This window comes from Frieseomelitta varia, unplaced genomic scaffold, assembly GCF_011392965.1.
Source record: "Frieseomelitta varia isolate USP_RPSP 00005682 unplaced genomic scaffold, Fvar_1.2 scaffold_1010, whole genome shotgun sequence".
Classification (NCBI taxonomy): domain Eukaryota; kingdom Metazoa; phylum Arthropoda; class Insecta; order Hymenoptera; family Apidae; genus Frieseomelitta; species Frieseomelitta varia.
Window position 1 is genome coordinate 26,209 of NW_025108652.1, and position 27,429 is coordinate 53,637.

General features: G+C 47.3%; 2 protein-coding genes across 2 annotated transcripts; one reads left to right on the forward strand and one right to left on the reverse strand.

Moving 5' to 3' along the window:
* Positions 1-612: 612 nt before the first annotated feature.
* LOC122532298 lies at positions 613-4,225 on the forward strand. The gene is made up of 4 exons (XM_043661007.1): positions 613-1,248; positions 1,944-2,171; positions 2,319-2,523; positions 2,699-4,225. Exons 1-4 carry the CDS (start codon positions 1,176-1,178, stop codon positions 3,210-3,212), a joined length of 1,020 nt encoding a protein of 339 aa, XP_043516942.1. The 5' UTR covers positions 613-1,175; the 3' UTR covers positions 3,213-4,225.
* A 538-nt stretch (positions 4,226-4,763) lies between these two features.
* LOC122532173 lies at positions 4,764-27,273 on the reverse strand. The gene is made up of 7 exons (XM_043660756.1): positions 26,825-27,273; positions 25,751-25,954; positions 22,686-24,095; positions 8,336-8,572; positions 7,328-8,241; positions 6,923-7,205; positions 4,764-6,828 (listed from the first exon to the last, which is right to left on the reverse strand). The coding sequence occupies exons 3-7, from the start codon at positions 24,001-24,003 to the stop codon at positions 6,638-6,640; spliced, it is 2,943 nt and encodes a 980-aa protein (XP_043516691.1). The 5' UTR covers positions 24,004-24,095; positions 25,751-25,954; positions 26,825-27,273; the 3' UTR covers positions 4,764-6,637.
* Positions 27,274-27,429: the final 156 nt, after the last annotated feature.

Below are 27,429 nucleotides of genomic sequence, written 5' to 3' on the forward strand. Positions count from 1 at the left end.
AATTATATAATGTTTCTGGACGTCCTTGAAAGACGACCGATCGGTGTGATAATTGTTGCAAAGTAGCGCGTTTCGCGGAGTGTCCGAGTGGAACGATTCAGCCGGCTCGAAGCCAGCCATGCGTACACTTTTCCTTCTCCTTTCGTTACGAATCCATTTTTCTTTTTTTTTTTCTTTTTCTTTTTTTTTTCTTTCATCCGCGTGTTCGCGTGATCGATCAGAGAAAGCCAGGGGAATATTACGAGTCAAAGAGGTACGGCCGATGAAAATATAATTGGCGGGAAAGATTCATCTTTGCAAGAGCATGGTCATCACGGTCTCGTTAATCCCGTATTACTGTCATTACGCTCGTTACGATCCAGGTTACAGGAGCAAGGAGAGAAGAAACAGGCGTTATTAGCGAACTACCAATACCTACAAATACCTTTTACGAGAAACGTACTATACGTGAACGTGCGCAACGAGATATCCGCGATACAAAACAAAACAAAATTACGATATCCACAGGGTAGAACGTCGATTTAAATTTTTAATATGGTGTCAATGAAAATCTCGACTCTCGCCGTTGCCCGGTTTTCACTTTTGTTCGTTAGTAGATCCGAAGAAATCGCCGGGGCGATGAAAATTCGGGAAGAGACGGACGCGACGGAGGGGCAGGGGAAAAGAAATTGCTTTTACTGACGTGCTCTAAACGGCATGGTGGTCGTTCGAAAAGAAGAGCACCGTCGTTTTTGTCGAGGCCCCCCTCCTAATAGCCAGACCGAGCATTGCTAGATAGGACAGCCGCTTAAGTTCTCCTGGTACCAGGTTGCCGAAGGAGGTCACCCGGTCACCCAGATGAGGTTCTTTGCCCGTTGTTACCTCCGCACCTCGGCCAATGGCGTGGCACCTCATCGTCGCCGTGGCGAATCCTGTCGCCAGTTTTCGTGCCGACCGCCAGCCGATCGCCGATCCGAGACCCGCGCCCGGCTTTGTGTGCCCAGATTTAAGCTGCTTCATTCCTGGGCAGGATCTCCAGGCCTTCTCGACGTGTGAATCATCTCTCTCGCTAGTTTCTCGTCTGGTGCCGCGAGTTTTCCACCGATCGTCCGTCGCGAGAACCGTCGTCTCTCAGTCCGTTGCTCCCCTAGCCACGAGAGAATCTTCGGAAACAAGGATCATCGTCGTCGTCGGTGATGGCTGTCAGGTTCACGATCCTGGTGCTGTTGACCACCGCGGTCGTCGTGGTGTCGTCCGCTGGACTGCTCGGTGAGCAACACGAGAACGTTTCTCACGATTTTCCGCGGTTGGACACGCGGCGAACGAGCGGAAGTTCGACGTTCGTGGCTGGAAAATTCGTTCGGCTGATTAAACGTGACGCCCGAGTAAACAAAGGTTCGACCATCCCGCATACCAATCGCGACCCTCTTCTCGGGGATAACTCGATTTTCGACGTGACGGCGCGTCCGTGTATCGCAATTTCTCTCAGACCTGTCTACGTTTCGTTGTCTTAATTAGTAACTTGATTTTTCTTTTTTTTCTTTTTTTCTCCTTTTGATTGATAAATTCTGTTTTCCTTGCTCGTCGCTCGAACCTACTCGGTCGCGAATGAACGTCGGCCAGCAGCCTGTCCCAGTAACGCGAGAAAGTTTGCGGATAGACATCTTCTCGACTCATCGACGCGGCACACTTTGCGATGCGCAAGCATTTACTTGCTTACTTTACATTTATTTTGCCTCGAGAGAGGAATGACAAGTTTTTCGGCGAAAAGCAAGATTCGCGCGAGCTCGTCGGATCGCGGGGGATGTCGAAACGGTGTCACGACCGTTGGAGAAACGATTCGCGAACGCTGAGCGACGGATGGAAATCGCGGACGATATTTTTCGTCGACTTTCGATCGACGACTTTCGTTTCGATCCAGTTTCTCTGACGAGCGTCTGCTTGTATTTTCCCCTCGGCTACAGAGACGCTGCTCTCCTGGGACCTTCCGGATGCTGTGGGCAGATCGACCACGCCGCAGTCCCAGTGCCTCTGCCAAACCACCAACTGCCTATGCTGCATCGATCTGAATCTGACGGCGACCATCGATTTGGGTGGACCGGCGTGCATCAACGTCAAGCAAAAGGAGCAGAACGTCTCGTTGAACCTCAGCTACGGCGACAATCCCGTGCACAATGCCACCATTAAGATCGGTGAGGAGTCGTCGAGATTTATTTCTCATTATCTCGAATTATCCTTTACGATATTTACAAGCGGATATTTATAAACGTAGAAATATTAGGGAAATTTCGTTGTCGATTTCTCGGGAAAGATTAGTTTCGTTCTGGACGTTTTCACAGTGGACGCGTCGAACAGGCCGACCTGCATGAACCTTCTGTCGGACCTGGCGCAGATATGCGCGAAATTTACGTCGATGAGACAGTCGGAAGCCGGTTACGACGGTTGCCTGGTGATCGAGCCGGCTCTGTTGGGCACACCGCAAGCCACTTACCACATGGGATGCTTCAATTTCAATCAGGTGGTGCGGCAGATCGAAGCCTCTGCGTGAGTACGATCCTAAAAAGCGTTTCACGATCGGTACACGCAACGCGTGTCCCATTACCGGGAGCATTGCACCGATATCGAAGGTGTCGTCAAATTCGTATACGATTTCCATCGTCGTGGTACGATCGCGAGCGGTTTCATCGTTAATTCCCTTGCATCTCGAATTTTCTCGTAGCGCCATCGAGACGACAGAGGCCACCGAGACCACGGAGGACGAGGACGACTCGTTGAACACCGAGGAGTTCATAGCGGCGGTGTCAGCCAGCGCGGAACAGGGGATAGCTCTCTTCTCTCAATGGCTCGGTTTGAATCTGAATCCGAAGCTAAATCTGACCAACAGCAGGAACAGTCAAGACGCGAGCGGGCAACGTTCCACACCATCGACCACGTCCAGGTCCGCTCGAGCACACTGGGACCAAGAAGAGAAGAACGACGAACGGTTCAAGCAACTGCTCAGTGCTCAAGACAACGTGTTGAAGGGGTCGGCGACGATCGGCCAGTCGAACGGAGCCGAAACCACGTTCGTTTATTCGAAACCCCCGGAATTGTTCTCGTCGGAGAAGAGCTCGGACGAGAGAATGACTCAGGACCCGATGAAAATTGTACCGCAAGAGCTGGCGGTGGTGCCGAAGGAGTCGAGGAGAGGCGGAAGAGCGTACAATATTCATCAACACGTGAACGAGATCTGAAGCCCGTTGCCTTCCGAATTCGACTCGATCGATTCAGGATGATAATTAAAACGTAGAGTTTAGGCTATCTCACACGTAGATCGTATTCTCATGACGAGTTAGGGGCAGAATTTTATTACCGTTGCCCTCCTTTCCCTTCGTACCTCGTTGCTTACTCCATTTTTCTTTAATTCTCGACTAACCAACGAACGACCACGCTTCGCCATCGGGCTATCGTTCGTTCATTTCGAGGAGACTGGTCGACTCTCTCTCTCTCTCTCTTTCTCTCTGATCATCTCTGTCAGAATGATCTCTCGCAATTGTGATCGTTTTTTCTTCTCCCTCTCCGCGTAAATTTCTTTCGCTCGAAGCATCGCTAACGCTCGCGGTTCTTCGAGGATGTACGACGAGTTTGGATGAACGAAACGAACCACCAATCATAATTGTTAACGGGGAAGAAGTGAAGTAAGATATATATATATATATATATATAAAACATACGTGGATGTTTATCACAGGAGAGTGTGCAGTTACGATGGCTGCAAGCTCGAGCATTATGCGAACTATTTATTTATTTTCTCGATTCCGCATAGTAAGTAGAAAATACAGTAATTATCCTGCAAGTAGTTCGTGTCCATGCAACAATATCGAGTTGTACTTACACATATTTATCGTCAAACAGATGTATATATATATACATATACATATACGCCATCGAGCGATAAAAATTTCTTAACGCGTTCATCTCCCCAATTAAAAAAATAACCGCACTGCCCCTCTAAACACACGTCGTGTGCGTGGATCGTCGATTGATCGTGGAAAGACCTTTGTAGAGCATCGAACAGAATGAGGTCGAACGATTGATAACCACCGTTCTTCTGCCGAATATAATATAATATAGGATATATATCGTGCACGAATCAAGCGACGCAAACATTGACAATGTAACAGGGTAGAAATTACGAACGAATCAGATCGTTGTAATCGTTTTTGGATATGCATATGGTTAATAAAGCCAAAAAGAAACGGTTCGATAACATTCGTCTCATTCTGCCCACTAAATCCCTTGATCGATCTCGCCAGTGATTTCGATGCTCGATCACGAGCGCTCTTCGTTAGGAAGACGAGGAGGAAAATTTGTTCGCCAACGTGCGACATTTCGTTCTTGACACTTGCTGTCGAGCTATATTGTAGGTATATCATATTAAAAAAAGAAAGCGAAAGAAAAATATTAAGAACTTCTTCACATTGATTTTATAATTTTGGGAATGTTACGTTCTCGTGGCTGCCTGTGACGTTAATATTAGGAACGTTACATGCGCCATTGCGGTCTTTCGGTTTCCCACGATGTGAATTTCACAACACGCGGCAAGTATGAATTGTACAGCAATTCAAACGAGCAAGAAGATCTACGCGAAACACTGTATTGATCAACTTGCGAATTTGTGCATTTACATTTGTCGTTGCGAGAAGAAACATATCCAAAGCATGAAAAGCTCGCTTTTCGATACAACGAACACCGATCAGATTCATTTCTGCTAACGTCAACTTTTACTCAACCATTGGTTTAACTTTTCCTTAAACATTAAAAACCGAGAATACGTGACGATGGAATGATGAAGATTAGAGATTGAAATTTATCGTTGCGCTTGAAGAATCCCGAGCCGTTTGTTTCGTTAAATTCAAGTTCCATTAAAGTATCAAAGAGAATTCAAATTTTCAGTAGTTTTAAGTAGTTTTGCAATTGGCGAATCATGGGCTCGAATTCCCCAAACGGACGCGCAACACAATCGTGTTATTATAAAAATAATATGTTCGGGAAGCAACTTCGTCCGAACAGGCGATACCTTCAAGTGCAATTTATTGATCGCTCACGTTGGCTTCGTTACACCTTGAAAAATCGATATAAGAAATATATAATCGTATGTATATCACCATATAGATACATGTATGTGTGTGTGTATATATATATATATATATTTTTTTTCTCGTTTGTTTCCCGATATCGATAGCTATATAAAACGAGAGAAAAGAGCAGAAAAAAAAAGAAAAGAAAAGAAAAGAAGAGAGGAAAGGAAAAGAATCGAAACGAAAGATATTACAGACGGACTAGATACTAATAACAATAATAATTTCATCGCCTTGAAACAAACGTGTCTCGTTCGATATTCGTCAAAAAAAAAAAATATATATATATATATATATATATATATATATATATATATATATATTTCTATATAATGTATATTCATATATTTCTATATATATTATATATAATATAATTCTATAGTATGCGTATATCTCCATTCTACGCGTCTCGTTCTTCTTGTAGTAAAAATATTTTTTGGGTTTCATCTTTGGGCGATCGTCGTTACTCTATGCAAAGGTAGTTAAAAAATAATTCGATCCTTGCTCGCAACAAATCGCGGAAGATTGGACGTCCTGTTGAATGCGCGTCCCCATTCGTTCAGGCCGTTTCAGAGATCGCAGCGTTCCGAGCGAACGTCGCTCTTTTTCTACGTCATCTACTTTTTTTTTTTCACTCCGCCACCCTCTTATTTTTCTTCTCTCGATTCGTCGACAGGTCAACGATAGGTGCGTTCGATGTTTCGTGCGACAGTTTCGAGCTACGTTCCCTCCCGTGACGGCTCGCGCGTTACAAAAATAAATTGCAATCTGCTAGACTAGCCGGAGGACTCGGATCTTCACGACTCGACATCAAGATCGCTTTGAAAAAATAGAACTTCGCTCCGACCGGCTAAAAATCTTCGACAAAAATACACTCTCCTCGCTTGTAAAAAGTTTCCGATATACGAGAAAATGTACGAAAGCTAGAGCCTGGTAGCGGCTGTTACAACGCCAACAGTAATTACGATGACAATTAACGGTGATTATTGGAAGAACGATTAGAGGTTATCGAGATTAGATATGTTGGTACATCGAATACGAGTAGATAGTACACGATATCATAGGACTACATTGTTTTGATTTGTCGACAGCTCGTTACATTCGTCTCACCTCTTTAATTCGAACGACGATACGATCCTCGTTACCGCGATAATAGACAGGAATATCTCTCGAGAGTTCAATCTGTTGAACTTTTGCAAACGTTTATGCGAAGACAGGCAATCTCTCGTCTCAACAGCGACGTTTCTTTAGTTCACAGCTTTCAACAGCTTTCGTCGCACGACGAAAAAACGTATTCTCCATCAGACCTCGAACAACGAATGTTTAAATAACAAACCGAGTACAAGCGAAAAATAAAAATCGAGATTGGTTCGTCATAGAACGGAATCAACGTAGTCATCAGCGTTATCAATAGTGACAAACGAACGACATTGCCTAAAGGAGGAAGGCATCTGGTTCAAAGATGCGAGCTACGTTAGCGCTTGAATGGAAAACAAAAACGTTTTCACGCGGAATGAAAGTGGAAAGAGATCAACGATTCATTTCACTTGCTGACGAGGAGGAGCCGGGCCGGCAGGTGGTAACGTCAGCGAGTCCCTCTTCTTTCTGCTGACGCGACGTCCAACGTGCAGAACCACGTCCCCAGCTTTCACGGACTTGAACTCAGCGATCGCCTCAGCGTGCGTCATACCGTGAAGAGGTTTCGAATTTATCGACAAAATTTCGTCCCCTGCAGGTGCAACGTGTTTATATATCAACAATAATCAGACAGAGACGTCTGCGAGAATCGTGAAACGAATTAACAACGAGTTAACATATCGCACCTTCTTTGACGGTACCAAGATCGGCCGCCTGGCCATTAGGGAAGATCGTCTTTACGTAGATTCCCATATTCCCTCTGGGACTGTCTGTACCGCCGACGATGCTGAAGCCGAGTCCTTTGTGTCCAGGACCCTTTAGAAATCTGGCTGTCAGTATCGTGAATGACGCGCCACCCTTGCCTGGCCTTGGTAGGGTGCAGAATCTCGACTCTTCACCCTCGCCGGCTTCGTCGATGTCTTCGAGCTCGGAGTCGGTATTCAGGCCTTCGTCCGTATCTTGCGTACCCTGATTCCGTTGAACAGAAGCAACGAAAAAAAAAGAAAGAAAAAGAAGAAAAAATCATGAATTCGCAAGTTCAGTTCAAAGAGACAACAAGATAAGAAATCCCACGTCATTTCTTCACTCACTTGCCAAGTCTTCAAGCCGGAACCGGAGGAACTAGGAATATTGGCGACGCTCCTGCTGTTCATTCGTCTGGTCGTCTTCTTGCCAGGGCTCCTCTCAGCCCCCAAGCTGGACGGCCCGTCTTCCTTGTTCGTGCCCGGAGAGCCAGACCCGTTCGAGTAACTGTTCACCTGTCCGCCGACTTTGAAATCGGTCATCCTCTTCCTCGGCGTCACCCTCGGTATGTGAATCTCCTCGAACGACGAGTCGGGCTGATTCCTTGGCTTCGAGCTCTTTTGGAAGTGGACGTTCTCGTACGAGTGATGGTCCCTCGTCTCCGAGTTGCTTCTCGCCAGATGCCTGTCGGAATGTGGAGTGACGGACGGCGTCAGTTCCGATCTGTGGCCACGCTGGAAACGCACGTTCTCGTACGAGTGGTCCTGATGTCGGCCAGCGTCGCGATTCTCGGAATTGCTGCGCTGTAACACGCCCCTGGACCTCGGGCAACAGCCGGGAGACGAAGAGCTCGTGTACAAAACGTTCTCGTATGCGTCCTTCTGGCTGTGATCGTGACTGAGGACCGGCGAGTCGTACGCGCTGCTGCTCCGCGAGTACGTGAACGTCTTGTTGCTGTTGCTGGTCAGCGGGCTGTTGCTGCAGTTCGGTGAATTCGGCACGCTACCCTCTGCCAGCGTCTCGAGATTGTCGTGGAACGGATACGGCGGAAGGGAAGTCGGCTCGCCAGAGTCGTATTCCCCGTCGAACTTTTGACTACTCGAGGAGGTCAAGGGGCTGGGCACGTAGAAATTCGACGCGTTATCCTTCTGCGAGAACACCTCGGTCACGCTCAGAGCCTTCCTCTTTCGGATGCCAGCGTTTATCTTGCTGAATTTGCTTCGTAATACGTGCTGAATGTCGGCTATACCCTTGGTGGTGCCTAAAACGGAGGTTCAGATCATTGTTTGTTACGTGTGAATGTCCTTAATACGTCTCGCAATGTAAATATGTAATTGAAAGCGTAACGTAATTACCTGGCAATCTCAGGGAGCTTGTTTGTAACAATTTCTTCGGCGAGCTGCCGTCCTGGAGGCTCTTGGCAGCAGGCGAGGACTCCCTGCTGGCCGAACTGGACCTTATCGGTTGAATAACCCCCTGGGTCGTTCCACCTTGTATGAGAGCCTCCTGAGGTTCCGAGGTCTCCTGAACGGAACACCTCCTCCTCAGCTTCCTCCATCGTTGACTGATGCTCTTGTTCCATAAATTCAGGTCTGTAATACAGCAGCGAGAAAACTTCGCATGACTACCAGGTGACGAGGCGCCTGCTGCACCGAGGCTCGTTAGGGAAACAGTACGACCAAAAGTTGCCGCGAAAAAGAGAGAGAAGAGTTAACTCCGGCTTTCTTAATCACGGAGTTAACGACAGGAAAACACTCATCTGTTGGCCGCGCGAAGTGCCGCGTACAACCTGTTGTTATTCACCGACGATAAATTTCGGATCTCGATGGAAGAAAAAGAAATGGGAAGAAGATGGACGGAAAGATGAGAGAAAATTGTATCGACGATGATAGCTGTTATCGTGAGAACGATCGTTCACTGTGTAAAGCAGCGTTATCGGATCTAGCACAGTGTGTATACTTTCAGAAAACTAGCAAACTTGCTCGATATTACAATTCAATATAGTCTCCATGCTGTCGTTGTTGGATCCACGTGCGACTGTAAAAGACGATCGACGTTCGAATTCCGTCCCTTTCACCGATTGCTCCAAGGGTCATGCCCCTTCGACTTCCTCTTCCTCTTCTTGCGGTGGTGGCTTCGGCGACCTTGGCAGAGGCACGCGCATAACCAACGCCAGTCGGTTTTTCTTCAACGACGGAGGAAAGTCACCAAGTCATGAATAATTAATGGAGATCGATGAAGAGCATAGTCGCGAGGTCACCGAGCTTCGTAAGCGTAGCGCTAATTCGGCTAATCACGTTTGCAACTGCGCGTCGTTTTCTCTGCGCTTGAGGACGCGGGTCCATGATGAGGCGCGACGTGTCACGAGGACAACAACGCTGAGAATGGCGACAAGGACGACAACAACGGGGACAACGACGACGACAGAAACGACGACCAAGAGACCGAAGAAACGAACGCAGCGCCGTTGCCCTCGGCGATCGTTGCTGACACACTGGGGCGTCGGTGGCGGCTGCACTCTCCATTATCCGCAGTTACAGTCATCTTACAAAATACACTTTCACTTGTCGACGTATCTGCGGATGCGCCCGGTTTCGCGAGGCCTTTTTCGTTCCGCACCGAACGAGCCGGACGTTGCGCCTCGCGCCGTTGTGTTTCCCATAGATTACACGCGAGCAAAAACTCGTCGCGAGCGAGGGCAAGATCGTTCCTCGAAGCGTTCCTCGCGTGTGCGAATAAAATACAACCCAAACTGACGTATCGACGATCGAACGATGAAACTCGAAACGTTAATCTACGAACCTTCCCCTCGAATGTCTCATGTTCGGCGAGCCGAAATGCGCGGAACTAGCGCGCGTTGTCAGAATTCGAATTTCTCACGTTCACGTTCGATGTTCGCCGCGGCTGAAATCATAACGGGAACCGGCGGTCTCGAACGTCGACGAAGCAGGCAAGATCGATTATATTAACGCGGCGATGCTTCCGGCGTTAATGAAAATTTGCCAGAATCGGCGAGCTCCATGCAAATCAGTATCGATTTCACTGCAAAACTGGGTTCCCACCTTCGACCGGAAAGGCATCGAGGAGACGCTCATCGTTTGTCGCAATCGTTCGCTATAATCTCGAAGTTAGATCCATTAGACCGAAAAGCACACATCCGTTTCGCGCGTTTCGACACGGCAGGCCTTGTCGCCTTTCCCGCTCGCGTGTTTTTCACCTTCTTCACAGCATGAACTTCGACAGCTTGCAATCGTCCGGGTGCACGAGCATTTGCAACTCGAGGCGCAGCAGCTCGGCGTAGAAGTAACAGAATCCAAGGATGAACGCGAGCATGCCTGTCGTCGATGATGATCGACGCGGAGGATCGACAGGCCGGCGTGAAGAGAGGAACGAGGGCCGCGAAACGAGAAAACTCGAGCGCGAACGACGCTCGGGGAACGAACCGAGGATTTCGAAAACCGCAGGAGTCCACACCGTACGCGGTCTCGACATGAACTGAAAGACTGGTGGTTTACGGTTAGCCGTGTGCGTAAGGCATTACGTGCGTGTGCGTAACAGACTGTGTACACGTGTGTAGCTTGGTACCTGTGCATACAGGGTGACGCGAAAGAAACTATCGAGCGCGTTTTCCCAACCCCTCCGGCTTTCCGTGACGACGAATTCTTGGCATAACTCCGCGATGACTCTGCGGAGGAATTCCTTTTTTCCCCTCGATACGGTTTCACCCGACAGACTGACCGCGTCTGCAAATCTACTCACAATTCTTCTACCTCGAACGTCCGATTACGAAGAGACGGCGCATGTGCGTTGTTTGCGCAATAAATAAACCGACAATTTCGGCTTTAACACAACGATCGAAAGCTTCGTTTCTCGGCAGAGCCACGCGGTACACGTTCACCGGTATCCGCAAGGTAAAGGCACGCGCAACGACCCAAGACTCGGTTATTTCATTTTATTTCATATTTCACGCATTCTCGTTCCACTTTAATCACGCTGGTATCCCGCTCGTTTCACGAGCCGGCGCTGTCCGCGCTATTTAATTAAACCGCTCGCGAGCGAAACGCGAGGAGAACACTTTTTCCGTTCACCGTGTATGCCGCTCATTCGTAGTCCAATTGTGTACTGATTGTGGGAACCCCCGGCCGAGTGTTAGTGAACGGTTTCTCTGTTGCAGGCGCGCACGACACACGACAAGAGGCAGCCCCGTGTGCACGACCCGTGTACGCGCGCACGAGGGTAAAACGAGCGTGTGTGTTACCTATTAATGTGCATCACGGCTGCCTGCACACCCTACGTACAATTCAACTCGCGCGCCTCATGGCCACGCCGGATTGCATTATTTTCTACAATAACGCGAATGTACGCTCTTTTCGTCGAGGGGACGGTGGACGAACACGCGCGTGGACACGGTGACTGCGAGACTTGTCCAGTGGCGTTCAAGCCACTCGTAACGCGAGTTTCGTAAATTTAAGCTTCCTGCGCAAGCGATTTCCCGTGTCTCGAATCAATTTCGTAACGTTGTCGATCGACAAATTCGACCGATCGCACACGACGCCGAGAGGAGCGGAGCGAGCGGTGAACGCTCGAGTTTCAAGGTTTCGAGTACTCGCTCGCGAGTTTGCAAGGACCGCGTTAAAACAATGGACGGACGGTGTAGCATCCATCGGCTCGAGTTGACCTACATTCTGTTCATACCTTTCCGCCCGCGAAGCGAACGAGACGCGATAGGTGAAACGCGATAAAATGCGTGAAAACTCGCAATCAGTCACACCGTGGGAAATTCAACGGAATGGAAGCGCGTGTCTCCGAAAAGATATGGCCGACATTGTGACAGAGAGCGCGGTTGAACTGCGAAATAATTGGATTTAAATATTTTACGATTGTCGTGAACTATTTACGTGCGTTCTTTGAACGAGAAATTGAAATATCTGGTAAACGTACGCCAGGCTGATTAAATGAGTCAGAATATTCAACAAAATATGAAAATCGTGTGAATTATTGTTACATTTTGATTCATTAATAATTGGCCGAGAAAGAGCAATTTCTAATGGCAACGCAATCTTGATTTTCATACGACGCGTCGCGCCGTTTGAGAGATCGTAATTTATATGTAAATCGTGAGTTCGGGTCAGGTCATTTCTTATCAAATATCCGTGAGAGATTTTGCAACGTGAATATAGTGACTCAGCTAGTCACTCCATTGCCAGTGGTTTTATTTACATCTGGAATAAAATGTAGTTTCCCATCAGTTATTTTTACAAAACACTGTGAAATAATAGCTGGCACACAACTATTCAATTTTATAACATTGAAGATTTAATGTAATAGCTGACCTAGTAATCTCTGAAAACTTGCTGAATATCGGGGAGCATTTAAATTACTTATTCAAATGCGATGCGACGAACGACAGTTCAGAGCAAATCTCTTCGTTATTTTTGAAATATGCCACACTTTATTTAGAAAGAGATCTCGTTTGCATAATTCTCTGTAAAAATATTCCTGCAATAACTGCTGCTCCGCGCGGACATGTAACAGTGAAATATATTAGACGTGTGCACGAACGACCTATGTCAAGCCATGCTTGTAAGAAACGGCATGTGCGTGAGGTCAAGTGAATATTTCTCCCATTGCTCATTGTGCCTTCTAGGTACGACTGTCGCTGTCGTTACCTTACAGTTTTGAATAGGCGCACAGAAAGCGAGTATTTAGCGTCGCCGATTTGCATGGAATTACATAAAAGAGAACAACACACGCTGAAAAAAAAGCCAGTGTGTTCTTACGACTGGAAGTGAATCGGCAAAATGCAAATATCCATAGCGTTCCGCGACGTTCCATTCTTTCGCGTGAATGTCTCTATCTTCTATTTTATTTTGAAAATTACTCGTGAACATCTCGCATATCTTTTTCGTACTTTTTCTCGCAATCGACGTAGATAAAATACGCGAAAGTAGCGATATAACGATATTATTACATTGGTATCAAAGTCACTTTCAGAAAACGTCGATCGTATGTAAGATTGCAAATACTGCAGAGCACGATAGTGAACACGATATCTTGTTTGAGTCAGTTTAATTTAATCTAATTTAACATAGAGGCGAGATCAATGTTATGATCGTGCAAAGTCTGATAAGAAGTGTAATAAATAAACCATGGACTAAGAGAGGAGAAACGAAAGATCCGATATTGCTTAGCACTTGATGAAGACATCTTGCCGATCTTACAAATCACTTACGATCGTCACGATAGCGATTCGGATTCAGGCAAACTAGCAGGGCGAGATCGCAAACATTCCTCTCGCGCACGTCACGCAGAACGGAGTGGCTCGAAGAAGTTTATTGAAAGAGATGGACGCGAAGTATGGAACGGCAGGAAAGGGCAGGAGAAAGGTGAAGAAAGGGCGAGGAAGAGAGGACAACGTTGAAAGATAGAAGAAAGACACGAGCGAAAATAAACGGGGAGAATAGACGGTAGAACCGAGGAGGGAATCAGAGGTCGCGGTTGGAAACGCGTAGCCTAGTGCCTGCGAGGAATGCGTAAACGGTAGAACCGTTTTGTGAACGAAGAGAGAAGGAGAATGCGCTTGGGACTCAACTGCGTTCGAGAGGCGTCGATAAAAAAAAGAAAAAAAAAAATTATCGAACGTCTTAACGAGACGAATGTCGAGCGTTGTAAAATATTAAAATTTTCTTTCCTTTTCGCCCGTGTTCGTCTCCTTTTAATTATCCGACTGGATGATTTCGTAATTCCTTCGCGATTCTCATTGGCTTTCCTATCGCCGATGCATATGCATCGACTCGAGGCTTGGAATTTCACGCGCGCGCTGAAGAGGCGTTTCCGGTCTCGCGACGCGCGACAGTTCTCGACAGTTCGCGTATTTCTGGCACTTTTGCATCCTGCAAGGCCAATGACGCATCGTAGGAGCGACGCTCGGCGCCCGCCGCTGATTAGATATCGCGTGTCGCTGCGTTAACCTCGTCGTCGCGCATGGAACGTGTCAACATTCGATGCGAGCCATTTCCACAGCGATATGTTCGATCAAACGACACCTGGCTCTTTTAATCTCATCAATCCAGTGTATTCGCTGTTTCTCTACGCCGTTTTCTATGTATTTTTCTAGCTTGACCCCTCGATTATAATTCTCGATTCCTGTGTCCAATTCTCGCGGTAAGATGATCGGATCGGATATTGCAGTAGGAAACAGCACCGTTAGAAAGTCCCTTGTTAAAACAGTAAAGTACCGATCATCGTTGGAAATAGAACGCCGTGTAACCCGTGGAAGCCAATTATGTACTCTGTTACGCAAGCGAGTGGTTTAATTTCCAGCACAAAGGTGTTTGAAAATATCGAACAATCGACGGAATCTGTCGATGCTGTCTTTTTCTTTTTTTTCCTTTTTTTTTTTTTTTTTAATTAACTCGGCTTAATGGCTCGAGCAAAGAGTTGGAACAGAATCGACGTTAAAGGGAGCGCGGAAAAAATCAATTTACCGTGGATATCGGTAAGATTACGAGCGACATGCTGTCTCCACTTCCACGGTCGATCGTTGGCAACCAGTTTTGTCGACGGCGTGAATAGTTCGGAACGTGTCCGCGGAATAATCGGCTAACTGTATGCAGACAATGGCTCAGGCTACTCGGCACGCATCGTTGACTCCAATTATGCAAGGAGTTCTCAACTTGGCGCCGTTACCTTGGCGATTACACGGCCGTGTTTGACCATTATCGAGGCAGTAAACGTCCCATCCTCTAAATCGATGTGATATTATTTTTCGAATCTTATTTTTCGATCGTGTCGCGTCGTTTTCGAAACGGTGTGAAACAGAAAAGCACGAAAATATCGAGATGATGTCGATTCATTATGTGCAAGGTCTTGATCGTCGTCGGATTATTATTCCTCTAGAAACTGAAAGTATCAATTGGCTGGCAGTTTCAACATTATATACGGAAAAAGAAAACGAAGAGCATTGAAAGATCGGTGCGAACGCTAATGAGAAAGTAACGACAGCAACGGGCCTCAAATGCAGGATAATAAAATGTCCATTATTCGACGCTCGCGCGTGCGTGTCGCAATGCATCGAAACGGCCGCCACTGTGAGCGGATTTTTATGGAAAATCGTCGCTGCTCGTCACCGAGTTCTAACAGTTACGTCGAAATATTTCGTTTCGAGATTTTTCTGAAAAATCTCCGGCTCGTTTCGATGTTTCTACGGAACGTCACGTACTGAACGTTCGTACATTGAATGCCCGAACGATGGTTTTCTACGTGGTTTTACACGGTGCTCTGCTAATCGTCGTTCAATCTTCGAGTTATAAAAAAATCAATGCATCGAAATGACAGTACGGATCGGCGAGTTTCTTTGAGCGCCGACGAAAAAAATCGAAAGCAATCATTTTCGATCGGAGAGCCTGTCAATTATTTGTCAGGCGAGGCTGATCTTTCGCGTTCTGGTTTTTCCGGCGAAGAGAAGAGAGAACTTTTTGAGAGACGCGACTTTTTGAAAGAATGCAGGGATTACGTGCAATCGTGCGATGCGTGACGTCGTTCCCTGTTGTTTCTGGGCAGATTATCGCGCGGCCTTTGCAGTAGCGTGCTTTCTCGCCGCGCTGTTAACAATTCGAAATACTCGCTTGGTGAAATATTTATGAGCGACTCTCGTCATCGAGAGTGTCGCGCGAAATGAACGACCGCCGAAAGACCGCGGCGAAGAGGAGAGAGAAGGAGGAGAGGATAGAAAAAGGAAGGGAACGAAACGGAACGGAGCCGAACGCGGTGTACGCGAGGCGCGCAAGAACTGTGGCCGCACGTTGCGCGTGAGCACAATGCTTTTCAAGTGGCCGCTATGATCGCGAGCGAGCCTGTAAACTGTCTGGTGTCAACGTTCGCTAAGCAAAGAACAGGATCATACGGCAGGAAGTACTATCTTTGTACACCGAATTTCAATCAGACGGAACTCGCGGCGCTCGTGGCGAGGCGTCCGGTCAACGAACGATCGATCGGACACGGTTTTCGGTAGAAACACGTCGCTGGATACTGATTGCGAGTGATTACGTTCCAGTTACGTTCCGGTAAATGTGCGAAAATTCCTTGAAAGCCTTTATTCTTGATAAAAAGAAAGAAAAAAAAAAGAAAGAAAGAAAGAAAAAAATTGGAACTTTTAACTGAGAGAATTTTGAAACCCCAGTTGGTTAACTGAAGCGTTGTTGAATCGAATTCCTTTGTTTACTTTCTTTTTTTACCCTTGGCTCGAATTTTGAAATGTGCATCTCGTCCGAGTTCTCGACAGAAACTCGAGCAGGCAAATTCTCGACTTCCTTTCACTTGCCGGTGAAAGAAACCGGTCATCAAGATTTCAAGATCCATGTCGGACACGACAATGCGTCGAGCAAGTTCCACCGAATCGGCCGACGATGGCGAATTCGCCCTTTTGTTCCTAATGAACAAAGGAATCTCCACGATCCCTCGTTTACGCGGATATTCTCTCCCGAACGGAGCACGCGATTAAGCAATTGTCCACTTTCCTTTTCGCACACCGGGTGACGCGTTATTACCCTTCGCGTGACTTCGAAGGGTTTGCAGCGAAGTTTTTAAAGAAATCGTTTCACCCGCCGTTTGTCAATTGCGACCGACTTGGCTGACTGTTGTCACGCGAGACGCGCCGACAGTCTTCTTCTTCTCTATTGTGGGAATTATTTTCGCCGGCTTCTTCGAATTTCGTCAATTACGCGCCGTGTCGCTGCAAGCACGACAAAAGAAATACGCTACAAGTAATAATCTCAGGGCTGACGGGCTCGACCGAGAATTAAATTACTCTATCGCGATGGCAATTTGTTCGCCTATGGCGTAATTCGGCATGTGACGTCAGCCGAGTCGCCACGGTCATGCGGGACTGTTCGCCCGAACAAAGAGCCCGTTGATGTTTCTTCGAAACACGGAAATCGATCGATGGAACGCCGAACGTGATAACAATGAGGGTGGCGGAGCGACGAGATCGGGCAGTGAAACGAGTTGTTGGATTCTCGCGCGCTGACTTCTCTTGTAACGCGCCTCAATCCGCTTGAAAATGCGCGATCAAATCGTTTTAACTTCGACATTGATACTACAACTGGAACTGTATTAGATAAATCAACTTCACGCGTTACCTTGCTAGCTTGTTGTTCGTCACATACGATAAAGAGCACAACAATAATGGTGAACACACAATGATTATCGATAGTTTGAACAAAAGAAAATTACTTGGTCCCATTTTAAAGTTTCTATTTTAATCATTCTAAGTTCGTTTCTTCCAAAGATATCTTTACATCGGCGAGCGAGAAAGTAGGCGTACTTTTATTCGCAAAAATTATAAGAATTCAAATATCTGTGAGAACGTTGAACAATTGCTTTCGCAACTCGATTTACCACTAATTTTCTCTTTACAACGATTCCTTAAAACTTGCTGTACGATTTCCTTTTATCATTTCACTGAATTCTGAACATTAAGGTTAGATAAAAATGTTACAATTCCTTGTCAATCTCAAAGTTCAATAAAATGTCGAAAAAAAAAAAAATGATATGGCAAGTTCTATGGGTTTGTTATAGACGAGAAACTTCAATTTTCAAAACTGTGATTTTCCAATGTTTTTACATGCATGTGAACTTTTACAATTTTTTTTTTTTTTTCTTTTTGGGCAAAGAACATTTCCACTTTCTACATAATGTTAAAATATCTTGAAAAAAGAAACGAATTCAGGGTGGTCAAAGTTTTACGCTTTAAAATGAGGCCAAGCAGATTATTAGATGATTTCTTTTTTTTTTTTTTCATAAAATTACAACAGTCTGAAGTGATAATTTTTCATCTAAATTAATATACGACGCAAAATGACTGCATGAAAGCAGTTTATATCTGCGAGAATGGTGATCAAATTTTGAGAAAGGCAAAACGTCCTACAAAACACTGTATATTTCGCCTTTTTTTTTTTTTATTCTACGTGCCAATATTCAAGAAAATGTCGTTTATGTTTAAATTTCGCGTGTTCGGTTTTGCTCATCGCCGTATCGTTCGTAACAGAACAAAGATCCAATCGATACCTTTCGAGATAAAACGAAGAGAATCACCGCGGTTCATTCGCGATTCAACCAGAGTTGAAATAACAATCTTTCGCATTGATGGTATACACCGCGTTATGGCCATCGTAGGATAACACGACCGATACGATTTTTTTTCGCGATAACGTCTCTCTCCTGTGAAATGAAACGAGATAAGCAGGCGCCTGCTGGTGAAACGCCATTCCGCTTCGATTCGATGTCAGTTGCCTCCGTAGCAACTAACGCGCATTTAATTGCTCCGCGAACAATGGCTGCTTTTTCTACCTTCCGCTGTCGTCCCGTTTTCTCCACAAATCGTACAATATCATAGTAATCGACTAAACAACTAATTTTCTCTTGGCCAAGATTCGAACGAGAACGACTCGGAGTTTCGATCCTTCGAGATGTCAAGCGTTCAAAGAGTTCGAATGAGAAAAAAAAAAGAAAAGAAAAGAAAAGAAAAGAATTCTTACAAGAACGTTACAGAAACTTTCCGTGATACTGCTGTTCATGCTCTGTTTAATGGAGGAACGTTCGTACAAAGCGTACGTTCGATCGATTAGCTTGACATTATCACACTCGAATATAAATAGCGTCTGAACTGAGGGTCTACTATCTTTCGAATGTCCGTAGAAAAGTGAGTGATTTCTGAGAAATCGCGCGGACTCTCGAGTCTCCAGCGAGATCTCGTCTTCCCGTCTAACGCACAAATTCGAAACCAAATTGTCGAAAACGCGGAGCAAGGTCGAAGAAGCGAAATCACTTCTCTGTCGCGTTTCTCGAGTAGCAACGAGTCGTTCCTCTTCGGACAGAAGAGGCTGAGAGCGTGAGAAAACTTCCCTGAATAATGGAGCACAGTGGTCGGGAGCAAAGCTCGCACCACACGCGTGCGTCAGCGTACGCGCGCGCGTTCACCCTCGTACAGTTTGAGTGCTCGTAATTAAGTGCATAACGAGGCTTGTTTACACCGAGTCGGGTCCTCGTAATCTCCAGAGCCGCTTAGTCTGCCGTTTTAATCGGACTCTTCTCGGAACGGAATTTATGGCACGCCCAATCGTGTATGCACGCGGCGAGACGCTGCGTATTCGCGCAACAGTACCCCGATGGAATCTCTTTCTGTTTCAAATAATTCCCCAAGCTAATTGAAACGAACGACAATAACGAATAAAAGGAAAACAGAAAGAGAAAAAACGCGAAAGCGGAAACGGTTATACTTGGGTTGACTGACTTAAAACGTCGGTGAATTTTCACGTGGATTAAATTACGTTTTAATTGACTCTGGTTACACCAGAGTTTTAAATGGAACACGTAATTTTATTAATGGAACAGGCACTGATTACGAGATAGAGATCTCGATAGAGATCAGTTGGGTGTACACAGCATTTCAAGCATTCCGTGGCGTTGCAAGCATTCAAAACGGTCGAAGTGCGAAAATGTTAATTCGCCAGTCTAAACGTGTAATGGCACGTTCGTAAATGGCCGTACTCCTGGAACACGTTGCCGCTTGATAAAAGATTTGACATTTCAAGCACGGGTTATTCCAGCCGGCGTACGGTTTCAGCATTTGTAGCAACTAAAAGTAAAGGGAGAAAAATTCGGCATACGCGAGCCCGAAGTCTCGTGGATCGGGTAAGAGTGAACACGCCAGGGTGAAAATGTCAGGCATTTACCACGGGGTTCGCCGCGGATTTCTCTCACCTTTCGGAGCGGGATACCTGTCTTTCTACCATCCGAGCGGATAAATACTATCCGTTTGTCAGACGATGCGGAGAACATGGGGATTTTCTTATCGATCTGTATCTGTACCACGTTGCGGTAATTCATTTCAATTGGATGACGACGAACATCGCGACACGGATATCAGGACAGAGAAAAACCTGGGTTAGCTCGAAACGAAAACGCGGCTAAAAAAACTTGAAAAAGATACCGCGTTGTGCAAGGGCTTACGATATCTCACGCGAGTCGGTCAAATGTCACCGAATCAAATAAAAGCGTTGAGTCGCTGAATCGAGGACACGATTTTTCAAGAAGAGAAATATCTCTCACCTTTGTTGTCGCAGACGTCACAGAGCACCATCTCCAGAGGTAAGAGGCTCGCGTGTGCATCCGACCGCGTGATCGCGTCTGCACTGAACAACTTGGCACGCCCGGAGGACGCTGGTCGGCACGTCGACGACAGGCCGAAACGGGACGAAGAGGAAGACGACGAGGCACGCGGCGTGCGCGCATCGACCAAGTTCGATAACGTGCAACCGGCTTTATTGGAGGAAGGCTCGTGGTTGCTGTTCGATTCCCCGGACACGTTGAACTCGCGTTTGACACGGTTAAGAAACCGTGAGACGGGTAAAATGAAAAGAGTGTTTAGACGAGCATCGGTGCGGTTGCGCTCTGCACGTAACCGCAGCAGTGGAATTGGTCAAGAACCAAAGGTTTACCGGCGCAAAACAAGAATCGAAGAAAGGCGATACCGATACGAAGGGACAACTGCGAACTCCACCACCGCGAACTGGTGTTGAAAAATGCTAGCGGTTTGACAGCTAGATTTGCACTGAAGAGTAACATCGGCTCATACGCCGGACTTACGGGAGCGCGGATCGGTCTGTGGATGGAGGGGCGAGGGGGAAGAAGCCTGCGTTTCATTGTACGCACACCATGGGCAACCATGGAGGGGTAGGAAGAGAACGCTAGATCAATATTAGGGCGTAGACTCAAGGGCAAGGGCCGTCACCGCTTCTATACGCACACACACACACACATACACACCGACGCGTGCGTTTGCCTCGAAATACCCGAGCATTATGTATGTATGTACATATGTGTGTATATACATAGGCCGCGATGCATCGTCGATGCACGGCCGATCGATCGGCTCGTCCATAGAATCTTTATCGAACGCGCGGCCTATTGTTCTTTCGAGATATCTGCCGTCCTTCCGGTCGATGTTTGCCGCAAGAGGAATTTATAATCTCCGACCACGGCGAGATTGGTGGTCGGCGCACGTGCGTTTTCGCATCAGGTTTCGTTCGACCTTTACTATTTCGACGCACCACGTGTTTATGAATTATTCGAGAAATTGAGCTAAACCAAGAACGAGAATCCTTAAAAGGTAAGAATCACAGGAGTTGTGGACGATCACGAATGTTTCGTAAACGTTTTATCGTCTAGCGCGTCCCTCGCGATTATGACGCAATATGAAATGTACGCAAGACCCGTTGAATCGGCACAACTTCTTTTGCGTAATCATTTTTACAATATCCCGCAAGACGAGGTAAATACCGGCGCCGTGTGTCGAAGATTGCGGATAAAAACGTTGCTCGGCCAGGCAATTAAATTGATCGCGTGTCACTGGACTTTTAATAAACAGGCCGACTCTTTCGTCTGAGAGTGCGTACGTATGTACGTATGTACATAAGTGTGTTGCACGCGAGATACTCATTCATTTTGTAGGCGTGCAATCGCGTTCGACACGAAGGACTTAAAACCGAATTGAAACATTGTAAAAAGAAACATTGTTTCACACGACACGCGAAAACGATGTTTCACTTGTGTTTCTTGAACGTGATGACAGTTCTGTAATTTATCGAATCGTGGAAGCGTGAGAACGAGAGAAATTCAGACTCCACGAGCTTTTTCCAAAGTTTTTTTTAAGAGAAACCAACTTCTCCGTTTTGAGTTTTACGAGTAAGCCCAAAATCGTAACGCGATAACACGTTTTCACGGAGAAACGTCAGAAAGAGTCTCCTTTTCTGTTGTAATGTAAGCACAGATAGAAGTAAATCCAATGTGTAAAGAAGATAAACGGCAGATAAGGATTGGCCGTGCATCGAACAAGAAAAGGAGCGAACGGTCGGTCGTCGCTCGAGACTTTCATCGTGGGATCAAAGTAAATGGCCTGTACGAGAATCGATGCTAGAGTGGCGTGAGAATCGAGAAAACCGTTTCTAATCAGGGCCTATCGCACGTTGCACCTCTCTCGACGAACTTTAAATCTTTGAAGGCTTGTTTCGGGACGAATTAAGCGGAGAAACGAAGAGCCAGTAATGTAAGCAACGCTGGAAATCACGAACGATCGTCGCGCCGGTTCACAAACACCGCGTTTCAAAAGCGAAGAATCTAGCGTGCCTGTTCGTCCTGGTACGAATCCATATGTTGAGACATATGTTGTTAGGGACACGCTACCCTGACCTGCACTAGCAACACGAGCAAGAAAGGGAGCGTCTGCGAACGTCTAAAAATAGGGGTGCCCCGAGCTAAGGGATTAATGGCCACGTCGGTTGTAATTTTAAACACCTCGGCAAACGTTGCTAATACAATCTGCTGGCTTATAAAACGTGGCCCAACAAGCAAGGAGGGGGTCATCGAAATGACCAGCAGATATTTCAATAAATCTCACTTAACGCTGGGCACCGCGGTCATGCGCGTTCGTCGAAATTATATATTCACGAACTCGAATGCTCCCTTAGGGGCAATCAGAGAGTAATTTTAACGTCGCGAGTAAAGTGATAAAGTTTAACGCTCGTTGATTAACGAGAGCTGATCATCCGCCAAGTTCGGGACAATGATAACATTTTTTTTACTTTTTCAACGCCCAAATGTATCTCTACTCGATCTAAAACTCGAGCAAACATTTAATTCGCTCACCTTTTCGTTGATCTTCGCTGTCCGAATGAAGTTCGACATCGTGTAATCTCATCGACTGCACGAACCCTCTCCAATGACTTCGTGATCTTCTTCTTTCGTGCAAGTCCGACTTCAGATCGGCCATTTGTTGATCAGACTCTTTCAACAATCCATCAAGAATGTCCGGCCTGTCGAGCTCCTTCGGTTTCGTCTTCGAGTCTTCCGTGGCATTGGCGACGTTCGGACAGTGGTCGAGGTTTGACGATGTTTCAACCTCTTTCTCCGAAGTTTCGGTGTCCTTCGTCTCGTTTTCAAGAGTGTCGTTCCTCATAGCGTCGTCGACAATGGCGCCATTCGCGCGCGATTCGCCGCCACATCTGTTCTTCGACTCCCTCCTTCTTCGGGCCGGAGGTCGTGGATGTACATCCTCGGACACTGTCGGATTTTTTCCCCTCTCCGATTGCTTAGGGTCCACGCTGTTCCTCTGCGGCGCTTTGCTCGACACCCTGCCGTTCACCTCCTTGCCAGCTCTCAGATTCGAAGCATTCTTTGGATTATTGTATCGATCCTTCAGCGACTCCCGATTGTTCCGTGACGCCTCCAACAGCTTCTGAGCGAGTAATCTCGTTTTGTTAATTTCCGTCCCGGGTTTTCTCTCGTGTTTCTCCGTCTCGTTTCTCTTCTCGTTCTTCATCTCGGTCGAGCACTTCACCACGGTCCTCGGCGAGCTGTCGGGACTTTGAAACATCTGTTGTATCTTGAAAATGTCCGAACGAATTTTCGTCGTGCTCGAGAGCTCCGTCCTCTTGTTGGACGACGAGGACTTCGTTTCGTTTCTCGTTGCCACTCTGGAACACCTCTGCGCCGACGGCGTGTTCCTCAGCCTTTCCAAATCCTTCAAGTCGGCCAACATGGAGCTCTGCGTTCTGGCCGATCTGCTGGAACTGTCGACCGCGATGGTTCTCGGCCGATCCTTCTCCACCCGGCCGATCTTCTCCATCGGTATCAGAGCCGGATCGACGAACACCGTGTCTCGTATCTGACTGATGTTCCGTAGCCGCGGCGCGCCGATCTTGAGGCCGGTGGTCCTCATAATAACCTTCTCCATGGACGCGATGTCCCTTTCACGAGCCAAACGTCTTTCATCGATCAATTTAGCTTGATGAACATCGATTGCTGGCACAAACGGGCCGTGATACACCGGACTATTAACGGAGGAAGCCGCTCGTGAATTGGCCACGGGATTGCTCGGCGGCCTGCTGGTTCGCAACGGTGACATTCTGACCAGCCTCGGTGCATCTCTCGGATCGTCGGTCTGCAAACTGCCTCTGTAAACCATCGTTCTTCGGCCGGTTTCTTCCGCTTCTGCAGTCGGCTACCAGCTTTCCACGATCATTGAAATGTCATTCTCGCGTACCTTGCGTCCCCGTCCTGGCAAACAAGGATTCGACGTATTAATGGATATGATCGGCTTCGCCGTGTTCATCCGAGGACGTTGCAAAACGTGTATTTTATTTATCACTTAAAATACGCGCGCGTATTTAAAGCAGCGTGCACGGAGATCGTAGATCACCGTCTTCCGTTTCCACCGGAGGGGAAACACTCGAGCCGAGCTGCGTGAATCTTCGCGGTCATTTCCGTTCCGTGGAATTCACGCGAGCGTGGTAGAGTTATTGGAAGGAGCTTATCGAACTCGTATCGATTGGCAGTTTCTCGCGCTTGAGATACCCGCAATTTCCTCCGGTCGTGTCCCCGTTAATCGAAACGGTTGCGATCGAATGAAAATCGACGGTTCGGACACGGTCGTTTATGACTGACAGCAAATGGTCCCGTAATGCTTTCTACGCGATTAGCTCCGCGTAACTGTTAATCGACGTAAATTACGATCGGGAGAGTCGGTTGCTCGCCGCGAACGCCTGAGAAGCCGTGGTGGGTGTCACCATGTAGGTAGTGACCCGGCCATCTTGCGACACGTACGACCACGTAGGTGTAGGCCTCGCTAATACGACAGTCAGTGGCCGTTTCAACGTCCATCTACCTGTATTTTAATCGCTCTCGACTCGTTGCATTCTAATTGCGCGAGATGGGTTGTCGGGGGTGACGTTGGACGACGATCGGCGCGGCCCGTAAATGGACGACGAGATCGATCGCACGGAACGGCTGTTACGTTTGTCCGTTCCATTAGGATCGATCGTGTATCGCTTTGTCTCTGGAATCCCGGTTCGATCGGCCGGCAATTGTCATGCCAGTGAATATTTCCGTTCGCTCGCCGGCCCGTTATGTAAGCGCAGCGCGTTTCAGTTCTCTGTTTTCGAAGGATCGACCATCGATTTTGAACGTATCTTGTTGCCGTTGAATCTCTCGCGATCCTCCCCGCGACTTTTTCTGCGGTCGCCGCGTGCAAACGAGCCAACTCGGACTGCGGCTTCGCGTTGCTTGTCAACGATATATCGTTTCTTTAGTTTACGTTCGAAACAACACGCGTTTACCGCGTGCAGGTTTTCTTCTCTGCGGTTTCACGAAACCAGAAGAAAAAAAATTTCTCGTATCTGACTCTCTATCCCGACGACGTTATTACGAGACTCGACACGAAATAACGAGACTCTCTCGACTCGTTCATCGGCTTCTGCGGTTTCCTACTCGATGCCGAGAGAAATCGCCGTTTTCAGAGATCCATCCTCTTACTTCCACGCGAGGACCTCCTTCCGGTTAGAATGAATAGCTTCGCGGAACGCGTCACGCGACAACGGCCTCCTTTGCTCCGCGCATTTCGATCGGTAGGCAAATGCGCCGGTTGCTGGCAATCCGCAGTTTCGTTCACGCTAACTTATTACGACCGCTTTTGCCCGCTCTATTCGTCAATTAGTCACGGTGAACGAACCACGCTTGAAAAATATCCCCTTTCTTTTAACCGCGAGCTTTCCGTCTAAGGCAAAGTATCTCGGCAAACGAGTTTTCGATTTTTATCCGATAAATCGTTCTATCCGATCGGCAGAGGTAACTTCATCTCCATTTTCGTTCGGACTGTACGAGAATCGCGTATGAAACAAACCCGAGTTCGAGTAGAATCAACGTAATTCACGTACCATTTCCTATGTGGACAGCGTTTTACGACGCGAGGATGCTCGTTACACGTACGATCCCATAAACGTTCACCACGTCGTAACAACCTATAACTCGCTCGTCTCCGATACGTCTTGATTGCTGCAGCTTGGTTACGCGGAACTTCGCTGTCGTTCTGCTCCTGCTTGTTGGCGTTCTAACGACGAAGATTGTTCTGTTCGTTAGCTCTGCAATAAAAGAAAAAAAAAGGTTCATGCATTTTCCATTAAAAGAACGTCACGCTTTATTTCTCCGCGGCGCACGCATCCGTTCTCTTTCTTCCCCCGTTGTTTCCTCCGTTTCCCTTCGTCGTCGCGTTTCATACCGACCTTACTCCGGGAGTTTTAGCTCCGCGAGCATCACGAAGAGACAAACAAAGCCGGAAGAACAGCTGCAGATATTTATTTCCACTGGTCGTTGTACGATTCGCCGGCGTTACGCAACGCTTTCCTTCGGTTTCCAACGTTTTTCATTGTCAATTAGAGATTAATTGGCCGTGTATCGGGTAAACCGGCTCCGCAGCCCGGAGATAGAACGTAACTGCACGCTTGTTTTCAATAACCCTTCGTGCTTTCCCCGGTTTATCGCGGAGCAGTGATCAGATCCCCGGTATACATATTTATGTTGAGAACTTAGCGGGTCCGCTTCCTTCGACTAGTGACAGAGCCATCCATTGGTAAACTAGACCGATCCCATGCAAGAGGATGAGAACCGACCGACGCAGAACACGCCAGGAAATATATGTTCTATTTTTATACCCGCGTTTGCCGGTTGATAAAGTTTCAAGGCTTCCTTGCCAGGGTGTAAATACTTACTACCCCCGTGGCTACGCCAAGAGGCGAGCTTTACAATGGGAATCACAAAACTGCAAATCGTTTCGCGCAGCCAACGGGTTGGAAAGTGTGCGTCTTAGAGTTTCGCAAGGACAAGGCAATTTACTATCGATTATCTACACATGTGTGTATATACCTTTTTGCACCGAGTCTCTTCTCGTTCTTCTCTCATACGATTCTAAAACAGAAAAAAAGAACCGCGTCGATCCTCCAGATCGAACTCACCCGAATGTTTCGATCCCACGGTGAAACAGCTGCACTCGTGCACGCACTCTCGATTGGTCGTTTTTTTTCTTCCTCTTCCTTTCTTTTTCTTTTTTTGTCTCTCTTCTTTTTTGTAGTTTCGTCGAACAGTAGTAAACTCAGCAGTATCCACGGGTAGCCACGCAAGCGTATCAGGTATAATTTTCACTCAGTATCGCGTGGTAACAACTGGCACGGAAACCGTCCGCGTCCCGTGGAATTCTAATTTTCCCGCGTCGACAGCAAAACACTTTCCGAAACTGGACGTGCTGCTGGTGCACGTGACCGTGGCCGAAGCTGATCTGCCCGCGAGAGTGTCCGCGCGCACGATTTCCTCTTCTCCACGGCCGGATGTGATTTGCCAGAGTCACGGGGAACGCGTGGTGCGGCGACGAAACGCCTGCAGCGGCAACAGCACCAAGTTCCTTCGTGCCGTAAGGAGCACTGAATGGGTTTGCCAGCGACGAAACATAATCGCGTTTACGGCACACAGCTGTGTAGGTACGCCGCTCTTTTCCTTTCCTTTCCCGTGCGAGCCAGTGAAGTACCGGAGGATCCCCACCACGTGCACGCGTACAGCACGAGCC

Coding starts and splice junctions, on each gene's coding strand:
- LOC122532298 (XM_043661007.1), top strand. CDS start 1,176: ATGGCTGTCAGGTTCACGATCCTGGTGCTGTTGACCACCGCGGTCGTC. Junction 2,172..2,318: donor CAATGCCACCATTAAGATCG/GTGAGGAGTCGT, acceptor ACGTTTTCACAG/TGGACGCGTCGAACAGGCCG. Junction 2,524..2,698: donor CGGCAGATCGAAGCCTCTGC/GTGAGTACGATC, acceptor ATTTTCTCGTAG/CGCCATCGAGACGACAGAGG.
- LOC122532173 (XM_043660756.1), bottom strand. CDS start 24,003: ATGGTTTACAGAGGCAGTTTGCAGACCGACGATCCGAGAGATGCACCG. Junction 8,242..8,335: donor AAGCTCCCTGAGATTGCCAG/GTAATTACGTTA, acceptor CCTCCGTTTTAG/GCACCACCAAGGGTATAGCC. Junction 6,829..6,922: donor TCTTGGTACCGTCAAAGAAG/GTGCGATATGTT, acceptor TTGCACCTGCAG/GGGACGAAATTTTGTCGATA.